General features: G+C 44.9%; 1 protein-coding gene across 1 annotated transcript in view; it reads left to right on the top strand.

The window, feature by feature from the left end:
* The first annotated feature begins 664 nt into the window (after positions 1–664).
* Positions 665–14,390, top strand: part of CNIH3 (cornichon family AMPA receptor auxiliary protein 3) — a 216,511-nt gene continuing 202,785 nt past the window's right edge. Inside the window, exon 1 of the mRNA XM_006871138.1 lies at positions 665–745. Coding sequence (XP_006871200.1) covers positions 665–745 — 81 coding nt within the window. The remainder of the gene's footprint in view (positions 746–14,390) is intronic.

Here is a 14,390-nt window from a genome sequence, read left to right as displayed (position 1 = left end):
ATTTAGGGCACTGGACTAAGGGCAAGAGAGCCTTACGTCTTCTTCGTCCACTTAGAAGACCTATTCTCCCGAGAGTGAGAGAGAGCCGCTGCAGGCTCTGGAATTCGGGAGGAGCTCGGAGTCTGCCCGGACATCTTGCAGGACGCTCTCAGTTTGCTCACTAGTGGCGCGAGGGGTCCTGAGAGGCGCGCCCTCCTTGCCTCTCGGGCTTCGGAACGGAGAGCAGAAAGCTCGGCCAAGGGATCCCACCTGCCTTTCTCCCGAGGAGGCGTGGGGACAGGTCCTCACAATCCTTGCCGTGATTACCTTGAGGGGCTCGCAGGTTGGCATTAATTTGCAGGACTTCTCTGATTTCTCATTCGATCTGGGGACAGTTCCCGCCTACGACGCTCGCACCTTTCCTTGGCTTCGCTGAAGGGCCGGCGTCCCGGGTCTCCAGAGTCTACGGGAATCCCTCTTCTCTCCACTGGTCTTCGAGTCTCTGCTTGGCGTGCCTTGTTCTAGCCACTGGCCCCGAGCTGAGGGTACAGACTTGGCTCCTTCTTGTTGCCGCCGCCCCCCCCGCCCTTTGAGGGAGTGCGGGTCTAGAGAAAGGCATTGGCCTCCTCCGGTCTTCTTGGCGTGAGGTGGGAGTAGGGGTTCGGGCAGCCCCGGGCAGCCGACCATGGCCTTCACTTTTGCTGCTTTCTGCTACATGCTCTCGCTGGTGCTTTGCGCTGCGCTCATCTTCTTCGCCATCTGGCATGTAAGTAACCGGTAGCGGTTTCTAACTCTTTTCCTTCTCCCCAAACGGGCCCCTCTCCACCGCCTCGCCCCAACTTTTCTAAAATGCCACCTTACTTCCTCACTTTCTACTGTGTGAGCTGACTTGGCGGTTAATTGTCACGTCCCGGCTCTCTTGTCCCGGGGCAGGAGACAGTTCACCGGATCCTGAGGCTAGGCTGCGCCGGGAGCGCCCTAGGAACTGGCAGGGAGGCCGCAGGCACCTTTGTTCTCGGGGCGGGCTTCCCGGATCCGGGGAGTGGCGGTTACAACTTGGATCCATCTCCCCCCACCCTAGCCTATCTCCGCCCCCTCCTCTCTTGCCCGCGGGAGGCGAAGGAGAAGCGCCGCCGTCGGGCCCAGCAATTAGTCAAGTAACTATAACAACTAAACATTTAAAATGTCAGCATCTGTGGTGGGTTGCATTTAGACATAATTGGTGACAAAGTGGAAACACGACGGGAGCGCCTTGTAAGAGGAAGTAGAGAGATACTAGGACGGGGAGGGCAGAGAAACTACAAAGGTGCTGGGCGTCGAACTGGAGGGAGAGAGAATAGCGAGGGGACGGAGATTTGGGGAATGAGAGGGATCATTAAGGACATGGAACAGAGGAGTGCAGAGAGATGCTGGCAGAGTCAAGAGAATGAAGAAGGTTTCCTCCACCCTCCTGAAGTTCGCACCATCCAAGCCTGAAGGTGCCCTGCCGGCGGCTAGACCAGCTTTCAGCCTCATTCTCCAGCAGTGGGGACTGGCACAAGCCTCCCTGCCTTGCTTCATGGGGCTGCATCACCAACGGTGGCCCAGGGTCAGGGTAGACATGGGTCCCAATTCCGCAGGACCCGGACATGGTATGGAAATAAGGGACACAAAGCTTTTGAACAGAGTAAGTGTGAAGAATGGAAGAGAGCAAACTGAGGACCTGTGAGTTCTCCTAAAGATTGTAATACTTGACAAGTGAATTTAACTCTCAGGGCTCCATCCTCGGAGGCTGTATAAACTCCCTGTCCCTGTATAAACAGCGGAAGGTTGCTGGGACGAAGGGCCAAGGTCAAGCGCTTTAGGGGGAGCAGCACAGAAACAGTCTTCCCTGACCAGCAAGTGCAGGTACCAGGGAAGGACCTTGAGCTGAACCAGGAGAGGCAGTGTTGTATTAATTACTCAACAAGCAAGGTAAACACAGGCTTACTTGTGCTTAATCTGTGGTGAACAATTCCACAGTTTTTCATCACATCAAAAAATTCTGCTTGTAGGAATGGCTGGCATCTGTCTCTCTCTTAATCCCATAGTAACCTTCCTACAGAATCAAAGCCTCTTTTCAAATTCATAGACCCTGAGAGGAACAGAATACCTAGTAAGAACACTAAGTGCTAAGCATGGGCTTACTTATGCTCAGCTACTCATTTGTAGTAAACAGTTTCATAGGTTTTCACCACATGATGTAAAAACAATACAGATTAGTAAGCACAAGTAAGCCTGTGCTTACCTCCTTATTCAGTAATCTGCCCCCCTGCCTGGAGGCATGGTTCCAGTGAACATTAGAGAACACACATGCACTAGGAAAGGAAGACCCAGTTGAAGACCAGAGGAAAATTGCAGGTTTGTGTGAGATGCCGGTGTTTTGTGCAAGTGGTTTCTTGAGGGTTGTCCTTAAGCAGCTAAGGAGTTCAGCTTGAGCACCTCCTGCTCCCTATCTTTCTGACTGAACCCCAAGAGCAGAAACAGCTTCTGGTCATGTTATTGTTAGTTCCCCTTCAGTCCATTCTGACCCCATGTGTACAGTGTAGAACTTCTTCAAAGGGGTTTCCAGGCCACCGTTCAAAAGTAGATCAAGGTGTCTTTCAAGGTGCCTCAGGGTGGATTTGAACCACTAACCTTTAGGTTATTAGTCCAGCACTTAATCATTTGTGCCACTCAGGAACTTCTCTAACCCTGTACCTTTAGGAAAGAACTTGCTGGACTTTGTCATCTCTGTAGTGGAAAAGTTGACCTGGGTGTCCTCTGACTCCATATTTCTAAGATTTGTGTAACTGTGATTTGGTTGGTTTGGAAGCCTTGGGGTAGGAGAGCAAGGTTCGGACACAGGGATTGTTGACCAAAATTCCTAGGAGCTAGGAGTACAGGTATTTTACTCTCTCTTCTTCTTCTGCCCTGGAATGCTGGGTTTAATTTTTGGGAGTGTTTAGGTTGTTGACAGTTGTCAAGGAAAAATGCAATTTTACATAATTTAGAATGGGAAAAGGCAGAGAAAAAAAGAATATGCTCAGGAGCTTCAAAACATAAAAACACCTCTGCTAAGGAGTCCTGGTGTGGCGCTGTGGGTTAATTCGTCAGACTGCAAAGCCCTTTGAACTGCAAGGTTGGCTGTGCAAGCTTACCAGCTGCTCCTCAGAAACCCTATACAGGGTTGTTGTGGGTCGGAACCAACTCAGTGGCGCTTAATAACGTCAAGAACAAGGAGGCCTGGTGTGGTGCTGGGGGCTAATGCCCTGGACTGCAAGGTCAGTTTGAATCGCAAGGGCAGTGGTTCATGCTCACCCCATACAGTGTTGCTATAAAAGTCAGACTGGATTTGACAGCGCTTAACAACAACAATGTGTTTTAAAGTCGCTTACTTTGCCCTGGATTTTGGGAGTTGTTTGCATTTCAGAAGGATAACGACTCCCTTTCTTGATAACTGCTTCCATGCTATCCCTTTCCAAGTTTGCCTGGGCCAGAGGTAGGATGAGTGCTTGAGAGCTCCAGGAAGCACCGTGGTGCTTGGAGTTCTGTGCACTAGTGCTTGAAGCAGAGCAGGCGACCATGAAGAAAAACTCTTCCCCCACTCAGGGGAAGATAATAAATAATTCAAAAACAGCTTAATTAAGTGGGTGGTTGGTGCAGGTGCCTGATTAATAGACATTTAAATCAAAATCAGGTATTTGTGGTGAGCTCCATTCTCCTGTTTCCAACAGTCATCCCCATCTATGGGTAGCTGCATGGGGTCCGATCCCAAGTCTGGGTCAGGTCCTGCCCAGTTTCCTAGTGAGAAGGGCAGAATTCCAGTTTCTAATAATTCAAATTACAAATTCAAATTACAGTCACGATTTCCAAGTCTTAGCCCAGGTTCCTTTCCTACTCATTTCCTTCTTCCAAATCAATCAATCCAAAAGTACTACCACACTGAATTGGTTCCTGAACAAAATCTGAAAAACTGTGACTAAAGTATGTGACATTGTATGTGTGTTGGTTATGGTGGTAATTATGAGGGTAAGTAAAAAAGCATTGCTACAAAATCATAGCAACATTTATTAAACAAAAATATCAAAATATGAAGCTGTTGTTTCTCAACATCTCCTCCATCTAGGTCTATACACTTCTGAAGCTGGTGTTTTCATCGCACTAACCCTTCCCAAATTCTGCACTCTTAGGTTCTTACCACATCATCATCAAGGGACTCAAATTGTGTCCCTTTTCAGTACTCTTTGAATTTAGGGAACAAAAAGAAGTCTGAAGGGGCAAGATCAGGATGGATGGGGTTAGGTTCCCCAGTGAAATTATCTTAGGACAGTCCTTGCTGCTTTCAAAGAATGATGTATTGTCATGGAAAAAAATTCCTTAGTGCAGTTTTCTTGACCATTTCCTCACCAATTTCTCAATTTCCGTAAGACTTTTCAGTAGTAATAAGATCCCATGATCATCTTGTCTTTAGAGAAAATCTCTCAAGATTACCCTTTTAGAATCCCCCCAAAGCATCACCATAGCATTCTCAGTTGACTGTAATTGACCCATCAGACCCTCTAGGAAGCCACTGCTTTGATGATTCCTTTGTTTTGAAGGTACTCTAAGGTGACTTGTTGTTAAGTGCCATCGAGTTGGTTCTGACCCATAGTGACCCTGTGCAGGGTTTTCGAGGAGCATCTGGTGAGCTTGAACCACTGACCTTGCAGTTCAAACGGCTTTGCAGTCTGGCACATTAACCCACAGCGCCACACCAGGACTCCATCAGTGTATTACTGAAAGTACTGGTCGTAGAGCCATGTTTGAACCCTTTTTGTTTGAACTGGTTTTGTTTGGAATAAACCTACATATGTACGAACTGGAACCCTTATATTTCACCCAAAATTTAGGAGCATTCTCTGTTAGATTGTGCATTTACTGTTATTTCCAGCTTATATTTCTTAGGGGAGTCCTGGTGTGGCGCTGCAGGACCAAAAGGTCGGTTTGAACTGCAGGCTTGGAAGTTCAAACTCACTAGCTGCTCCTTGGAAACCCTGTACAGGGTTGCTGTGAGTTTGCACTTATTTGATGGCATTTAATGGCAACAACAGTATTACTTAGGAGTCCTGGTATGGTGCTATAGGGTAAGTACTGGACTGAAAGGTCTGTTTGAACAGCAGGTTTGGTGGTTCAAACTCATCACCCATTCCTCTGGAACCCTATACAGGATTGCTATGAGTCGGAATCAACTCGATGGGGCTTAACAGCAATATAACAATATTTCTTATGTATTTCTTGATTTAATGAGTCTCATTGACTCATTAGCATAAAAATCTGAAACACCAACCAATGGGTATGAGTTTCTGGGTAGTGCAAAGAGTTCACATGCGTGTCTGCTGACTGAAAGTCTGTAGGTTTGAGTCTACCCAGAGGCACCTTAGAAGATCTACTTAAAAAAAATCAGCCATTGGAAATCCTATGGAGTTTTGTTCTACTCTGACACATTAGGGATCATTCATGAGTCAGATCCAACTTCATGGTTTTGGCGTAGGGGTAATAGTAGTAGCTGGACCTCTGGTGGTGCTGTAGGATAGGCAATGGACTGCTCAAAACACCAGCCGATCAGCAGGAGAAAATGAGGCTTTCTGTTCCCATAAAGATTTACAGCCTTGGAAACCCTATACAGAGTTGCTGTGAGTCGGAACTGATTTGAAGGCACACTACCACCACTATTTACTTAGTACCTATGGTGAGCCAAGCCCAGTCCTAAGCACTTTATGAAAGGACCCTCCGATGTACACCAAATGGTTTCCTTCCCCTTTCCGGCTACTTAACTCTAGAAGTAAAGATGTGGCTAGCCTCAACATTTTTTGTCTTTTGTTTTAACTTGGAAAATTTATAGTATTTTGCATCCTATTCCATTATATATCTGCATTTGTTTTTAAATGAAAATGTTTCAAATTTCCAGTTACTTATTTGATATTAGCTACTGTGTTTGAGCATGATTGTTACATCTTGAAGATGCACTGAGCTTGTTCTGTGGTTTTGCTTACCTTCATACACATGGTTTTGTACTGCCCAGACAGCCTGCTTGTCCTTACATTTGACATTTTCCAGATGAGGAAGCTGTGTTTAAGAGAGGTTAAGAAACTTGTTCAAGGTGGCACAGCTGGTATGTTTTGGGGCTGGGATTTGATCTGGACCTGTGATACTCCTATGCCTTCTTTCTAACTGTAGTCACTGCCTTTGGATTGTTTAACTTTGACACAAGTGGCTAATGCTTCTATCCAAAAGATTATCTTTCTCTCTGAAAATAAGATATTTGCAATTGGAATCTCTGATTACAGTTATAACAGCAAGACTGTACATATACTATACATCATTTTTTAAAAGAGGAAATTCTATCGTATGTCTTAAAAATATTTTCTTCAGCTTGTAGATGATAGACCTGAAAATTAGAACATACATACACATAATGAAGACAAAACAAAAATCATAATGGGTATTTAAAGAAACTGGACTTCCAATGTGGTGCTGTGGATCAGCACTAGACTGTGAACCACAAGGTCAGCAGTTCAAATCCACCAGCTGCTCCTTGGAAACCCTTTGCGGGGTTGCTATGAGGTGGAACTGACTCAACAGCACTTAACAACAACATTTAAAGGGAAAAAAATAAGTATTATAAAGGCATTCAGATGTGAAGTGATATCCCTTTGCAGCCAGTATTAAATGAACAATGTTTATTTGGACAAAGCATCTTGTTTAGCCTGTTTGCAGACTGTCTCATCTATCAAAACACTGAAGAAGCCGTTCTTTGAAGAGATCAAAGTTTCCTCACCAATTCTTTCAAGTTTTGAGCTTTTAAAGTCTTTGTTTTTCTCTCTTTAATCTAGAGTCACATTTAAAATCTCCTGTTTGTTTTTTTTTTTTTGACAATTTACAAGTCAAATAATCCCCATGATCCACTAGAAAGATTCAGTGCGTCATCATACCTTGCCATTTCTCCGGATCTACAGCAGCATACGTTGTCAGAGTTTTAATGGGCCCCAACATGAAAACAAACATGAGGGGACTTCAAAAAAGTTTGCAGAAAAATGGAATTGAAAGATAATGGAAATTTTCCATGAACTTTTTGAAGCTGTCTTGTGCCTTTTTATTGAGAGCTGGCATTGCCAGGTGAAGTATCCTTTTGGCCGATCCGTTCAGCCAGTGCTAGCCTATCGTAGACTCTGCTATTGGGGACTGAGTAAACTCAGATTCCCAATCTGGAGAAAATAGGGGTTTATGTGAAATAATAGACTGCCTATGGTAAACAATAGCTTGTCTTTTTAATACCCTACTTTGGCCAGGGGGTGGGGATGAGGGTGGTGATCTCTTAGCCATACCTCACCTGGTTTCCACTTTTTGTTCCATGGGAGACACCCCCATCCTCACATTTCACACTTCCTTTTTCCATCTCCTTGGCTTCTGACATCACATTTTCAGGTATAAAGTAATGCCTGCAGCTCCAATGGCCCTCTTCCCCGCCCCTTTCACTACCCCTGCTACCGTTTCCATGGTTTTGTGTCTTGAGTGGGAAGGACCAGACTGCTACAGAACAGGGACTTTTTCTGGTTCGCCATTGTTTCTCCAGAGCCTAGTGTAGCATCTGGCAGACAGAGAGAATTCGGTAAATACTAGTGGAATGAATTCTTGTTCCTTTCTGCCTTGACACATTTCTGGCTGTCCTTGTAGCTCACTTCTGACTTGACTTTTGGGTATTTTTCATGGACCTGAAGGAGTCTGAGTGGTAGAAGTAGTTTGTGATTGACTGCTGACCTAAAAGTTGAAGAATCAAAGCCATCCAGCAGCACTGTGAAAGAAATTTCTGGTGAACTGCTTCTGTAAAGATTGTAGGTAAGAAAACCCTATGGAGCACATGGGGTTGCCATGAATCAGAATTGACTTGGGTTTTGCTTTTTTGCTATTGGCTCCTCAGGCAGTTGGATACATGTATTTTCCCACTGTACCTGGGTACCTTGAAACCTTGGAAACTAGTTGTTATAAAAGAAGGTTGGAATTTGCCATGAGATACAAGGGCCGTCTTGATGCGAGTGGAGCTAGTTTCCCTGCAGTGGGACAGCTTGAGGAGAAGAGCCAGCTCTGTCTGGGTAGAGCACGTCCTATACGGTATGATGTCTGGGTTAATTCTTACAGGCTTACCTTCATTACTCTGAGGTGCTGTTGATACTTTGGCTGGTGGTTTCTCATCACTACCTCTGAAAGCCATGTCTAGTCTGTCAGTTTGGAATACTTTGATGGCTTGTATGTTGCTATGATGCTAGAAGCTATGCCAGTGGTAGTTCAAATACCAGCAGGGTCATCCTGGTAGACAGGCTTCAGTGGAGCTTCTAGACTAAGACAGACGAGACTAAAAGGTCTGACAATTTGCTTCTGAAAATTAGTCAATGAAAGCTGTATTGTTGTGGTTGTTAAGTGCCGTCAAGTCGGTTCCGACCCATAGCGACTCAGTATAGGGTTTCCAAGCAGCAGCTGGTGAGCTTGAACCACTGACCTTGCAGTTCAAACAGTTTTGTAGTCTGGTGCATTAACCCACAGTGCCACAGCAGTACTTGAGAGAGAAAGAAAGCTCTATGGATCACAACAAAATATTGTCTTCATTGGAAGGTACTCAGAATGCACAGTGGTTGCAACAATGGACTTGAACACACCAACAATTGTTAAGATGGTGCAGAAACGAATGTAAGTTGGAATTGACCAGACATCAGCTAAAACAGCAACTCCTGGAAAAGGCCTATAACATCTTCATATTTCCACCACAGTCCTGTTTCAAGAGAAGAGAAAAAAGATGCAGAATTCAGAGGTAACCTAAAATCAGAAGTCACTAGTCCCAGTCCCAAGAACTGGGTGAGGTTTCCAAGGTTCCATTGGGGTTGGATGTTCAAACATTAAAGATAGTGGGTGTTATGAGGCCTTTTTCAGAGAGTTGAAGCTTCAACCTGAGTTTAAATAGTGCCCAATGAGAGCTCCTTTCTGAATGTCTCAAAATTGACTTCATTTGCTTTGTCTCCAGCCATCTGTTACCCCTCTGGTTGCCTGATTTCTTTTTATTCTTTGTACCTACACTGCTTTGTGCTTTCTTCCCTTTTATGTTGATAATCTCTGTTCTGACAACTCAGCAAACAAGTTCCTCTGGAGCTTCCTGTCTATCCGGATGGCGCACTAGCTGCCTTTTCTTGTCACTGTCATCTGCCATCCTGTTGGCCACTCCTCCAGGGATTCATTGGGGATGTTAGTACCTCCTTGTCCTGCCATTACCATAGGTGGTATGGGTTATCTGATCTTATCACCAGTGACTAATTTCCAGTCTTCAGTCAGTCACGCTACACACAGAGTGAGGCGGTGAACGTGTGTTACAAACTCAAGTCTGCCAGGTGGGAGGCCAGATGCCATAGGGATCGTTCGTTGCCAGAGGTGTTCTATCTTGACATGGGTGCCTGAAACTCTCCTGAACTTATTTAATGGCACTCAGAATCTCATTAATTCCCATAAAGGTTGCTGAAAACTCTAAGTGCACAATTAAATTCTGAATTGGCCTCTGAATACCAATCCAGAACTTCACGATGAGGCCGGCAAATATTTTTAATTTGGCATTAAAAGAGAGGCAAACATATGACAATCTTACATATGCTAAAATGAAGGCCAAAATATCATACACTGAAAAAGACATCTAAATTAACACTAAGCATTGTCCATCACCTGATAAAATGTAACAGGCCCACTAACATTCTTGTGTGCATAGACTTCTAGGCATTCAGACTCCAGAATCTTGGTTGGGACCATTCCCTGCTACAAAGCATGGGGATTGAAGACTGAGCTTAGGGAGCTCACAGGGTTGATGTAAATGACCTATAGGATGATGCTCAAGACCTGACAGTCTACCAACTTTTCCTGTCAATTTCCCACTACTCCCATCTCGCAGTCCCACCTACACCAATCAACCCAACCTGGTGTTACTGTCAACTTAACTCTGACTCATGGTAACTCCATGCGTGTCATAGTAGATCTGTGCTCCAAAAGGTTTTCAATGATTTTTCAGGGTTGGCTAGGCCTTTTTCTGAGTTGCCTGTGGGTGGATTTGAACCTCTAACCTTTTAATTAGCAGTTGAGTACATTAACTGTTTGCACCATCCAGGGACTTATCCCCAGCTACACAGGTAGACTTTATTATCCCCTTGATATTTGTGTATTCCTGTAGATCTCTCTTTGATCTAAATCTTATACATCCCTTCACTATCTAGCTCAAATCTGACCATGATCAACTGTTCACTCCAACATGTCACAAAGCTCTACAACACACTTGTACCACTAGTCTACTCATATGCACATGCAACCTTGTGTACATGCCTGGTTTCAGAGAATTGGAAGGTACTAGAGGGCAGGGCCCTTACTGTCCAATTTAGTATTCAAGTATGATTCCTGGCACAGAACTTACATGGACACAATAAGCATGTGTTGAGTGCATGACTCCTAGACCTGTAAAACATAGAATGTGTTTGGCTTGTGAATCCAGAAGCTTTCAGAAGAGAGCCTGTGGCTTTGGGGACAATGGGGACTGTAGAACTAGCACCTGGGAATTGGCGTGTTTGGAGTGTGCTGGCTGGCAGTGGTGTGTGGTGCTTATACACCTGGAAAAATTCCTGGGTACTAAGAAGTACTCCTACCATCTGGTCCGCCCCCCCCCCCCGGCTCTGAAAGGGGAGTCAATGCACTACTGCACAGGGGCTCTGTCAGTGGTGAGTTAGGCTGGTGATAAGTCTCAGAGGGCCAGGAATGGTGTTGTCAGAGGGAACTGCTTTACCTTCCAGGGGCTCCCTGCCTCCTACTGCCACTGCTGCAGGCCTCCATGTAGGTTGTGGCCCTCCGAGGCCACTGTATATGAGCAAGAAAATTACTTCAGGTGAAAGATTTACAGTGGCCTCAGTAACAGAAGGAGACGTGGTCTCAATGATAAAGAGCTCAGCTGCTAAACAGAATGCTAGCAGTTGAGATCCACCCAGTGGTTCCATAGGAGAAAAGCAGGATGATCTGCCCCCATAAAGATTAGAGTCAAGAAAACCCAAAGAGGGCAGTTGTACTTCTGTTACATGGGATTGATGTGAGTACCTAACAGCAACATTTACCTACAGACACAGAGAAAGCAGCTGCCTTTTTACATCTAGCTCCAGCACTTGGGATTGCTGTTGTTGTTGTTAAGTGTCGAGTCATCGAGTCGATTCTGACCCATAGCAACCCTATATAGGGTTTCCAAAGAGCAACTGGTGAGCTTGAACCACTGACCTTGCAGTTCAAACAGCTTTGCAGTCTGACGCATTAACTCACAGCGCCACAAGAGGACTGCCGTTAAGTGACTGGATATGTCTGTCCAGCCTCCATTATTTAGTTTAGTACATGTTGAGACTCAAGCTGTCTTACCAAGATGCTGCTGCCAATCCGTGTTCAACTTTCTCTGTGTTTTCCTGGCTATTTGAAAGAGAAAGAGATGTCACCTAGCCCCATACTTTCTACTCGGCTTTGTCTACTTCCTCTAGTTTTATAAGCAGAAATTCTTTTGAGCCTCAGTCTTTCCTGCACCAATTCTGCTCTTTCTTCCCTTCTACCTCTCTCTTTCTTTCTTCCTTTTAAACAGTTTTATTGTGAATTCAGTGAATATTTATGGAGCAGATCAACAGTTTTGCATTCAACAAATCATATACTTCATCTCAGTGATTGCAATCCCCTCAACATCACTTAGCCCATTTCCTTTCTGTGTGTCGCCTTTCCATTCTTGCTTCTTTCCCAACCTATCTGAACTTTGCCCTGGGGTCAGTACTGTTTTTTTGACCTCAAGTGGTTTTTACCATTCTGTGGTATGCATCCTTCACTAGTGTTGTTGTCCCCCCATATGCCCATCTATTGCATGGCTGAACATTAAGCCATGGGGTGAGTTCAATTCCAGAGCTGCAGGGAGACAAAGGACCATAGTCTCAGGGTTCCTCCAATCAGTATCTAGCTAGTAAGCCTGGTCTTTTTTTTTCTAATGTGATTTTTTAGTCTGGTTCCATGCTTTCTCCCACTCTATCCAGGACCTTTTAATGCAATCCCTTTTCGGAACAGTTGGTAGTGGTTTCTGAGAACCATCTAGTTCTTCTGGTCTCAGGTTCGTGGCGATCAATGGTCCACTAGTCCATTGGACTAACTGTTTCCAGATGTCTTCAATATTCATCATTCTTATTTTCTCTGCACAGGGAGAGATCAATAGTTGTATTTTAGATGGCTGCTCATGAACTTTTAAGATCCCAGTTGCTACTCATCAAAGTAGGCTGTAGAATATTGCCTCTGTAGAGTATACTATGCCAGTTGGTCATGGTGTCCCCTGAGACTAAGGTTCTGAGCTCCCAGGTTCAGCAACTTATTCCATCTAGGAGCTTGGTAGTGTCTAAAAACCTTTCATCATTTTGCCCCCTGTATGAGCTACCACATTCATGGATATGTTTGCAGCAAAGGTAATTCTCTTCTGTGAAACCTTTACATATTTGTGGATGTACTGCCTCTCTCCGTCCCATACCCCTTCAGCCTGTGTGTCTGCCCATGTCAGTCATTGTTATTGCAGGGTTGTGTATATCACACCATTGATCTCTTTTCCCTTTTACACTTGCACTCCTTCCTGTGTCCTCTACATTCTTCTGAATGTGTCTTCATCAATCTTCTGTCTATCTCCCTTTTGTATGTTGCCTTCCCCATCACCCAAATTAACACGTGTTTTACCTTTATCTATGCTCTTGCCAGTTGCCTTTTTCTGCCTTCCTCTTTATGAGGGCACACCAACAGTGCCCAAAACGTCCTAGATTTACTCATTTGCTTAAATATTTTGTCTGTTTTTGCTTTGCATGATTTTGGATTCCTCAAATCTATTAAATAAAATAGTTAAACCTTTATTCAAATCTTAACTTTAAGCCCTAGTTGTCAGAAATCATATTGTTGTTGTCAGCTGCCAATGAGTTGGCCCCTGACTCATGGTAATCCCATGCCACCTGGTCCTGTACTATCCCCAGTGCTGGACCAGACCTTGTAATCCATAGGGCTTCCACTGACGGATATTCTGAAATTGATGGCCAGGTCTTACTTCCTAATCTGCATTGGTCTGAAAGCTGTCCTGAAATCTGCTCAGTATCATAGCAACAGACAAGCTTCCACCGACAGACCAGTGGTAGCTGCACATGAGGTACATTAGCCAGGGTCGAAAGTGGGTCTTCCACATGGAAGGTGAGAGTCTACCACTGAGCCCCTTCTCCTCTGTCAGAAGTCACAAATAGCTCATAAGCATGGATTTTACTGAAGTTGCCTCTTGGTCTTTGTCAGAAGGGTCACCCAGGGACCACAGTCTTTTCTTGCAGGGGTTTTCATCAGGAAGAGAAGAGCTGTGTTTTCTGTGAGGTCATGCCTGTGAATGTTCTGGGTGTGTGAGAACTGAGACTTGCACCTGACAGTAAGAACAAAGGGATGTTGTAAAAATAAGTTGTTGTTGTTCATTAGAGCTGCATTTGCATTTCTGTTCTCACACCTATGGACAGCTCCAAAACCCAGCATTTTCTTGGTAGCTTCCAGGGAAAAAAATGACCAAGCATTTTTGCCCCTGAGTCTGGGGACTGGCAGGGCCACAGTGGGGGCATAAAAATGGGCGTATTGTTAGCTATCTAGGAGATAATTTGGAGGATGACTTCATTTTCTGGAATCGCTGGTTGGTGCAAATCGTTAATGTACTCAATTGCTGACTGAAAGGTTGGAGGTTTGAGTCCACCAAGAGGTTCCCTGAAGAAAAGTAGGTGCCCTACTTCTGAAAAATCAGCTGCTGAAAACCGTGTGGAGCTCAATTCTCCTCTGACACTCATGGGGTTGCCGTGGTCTGAGTTGACTCAACAGCAACTGTAATTTCCTTGATTTTCTTTTGTTTTGGTTTTAACAAACAGAAATGTATTCCCTCACAGTTTAGGAGTCTAGACGTTGAAATTCATGGTGTCAACTCTAGGGGAAGACATTCTGTCTCTAGGCTGCGGGGGAAGTCCTTGTTCCCTTTCAGCATCTCTGGGCCTGGTGTTCCTGGCTGATCTCCATGTGTCTTGCCATCAATCTCTCCCCGGGTCTAGGAGGGTCTCAAAGGGTGCACTCCGCTTCTAGGTCATCTTTCTTGGTGGTAGTCAGGCCCCATTCTCTCTCTGCTCACTTGTTTAATTCCTTTTGTATCTCAAAAGAGATAGACCCAAGATAGAACACCTTCCTGTAGATTGGATCCTGCCTCATTGTTGTTGTTGTTAAGTGCCGTCGAGTTGGTTCCGACCCATAGCGACCCTGTACAGGGTTTCCGAGGGTGTAAATCTTTACGGGAGTAGAAA

This window comes from Chrysochloris asiatica, unplaced genomic scaffold, assembly GCF_000296735.1.
Source record: "Chrysochloris asiatica unplaced genomic scaffold, ChrAsi1.0 scaffold00161, whole genome shotgun sequence".
In the NCBI taxonomy this organism is placed as follows: domain Eukaryota; kingdom Metazoa; phylum Chordata; class Mammalia; order Afrosoricida; family Chrysochloridae; genus Chrysochloris; species Chrysochloris asiatica.
Note: the sequence above shows the minus strand (reverse complement) of the source record. Positions and strands in the feature narration are given on the sequence as shown.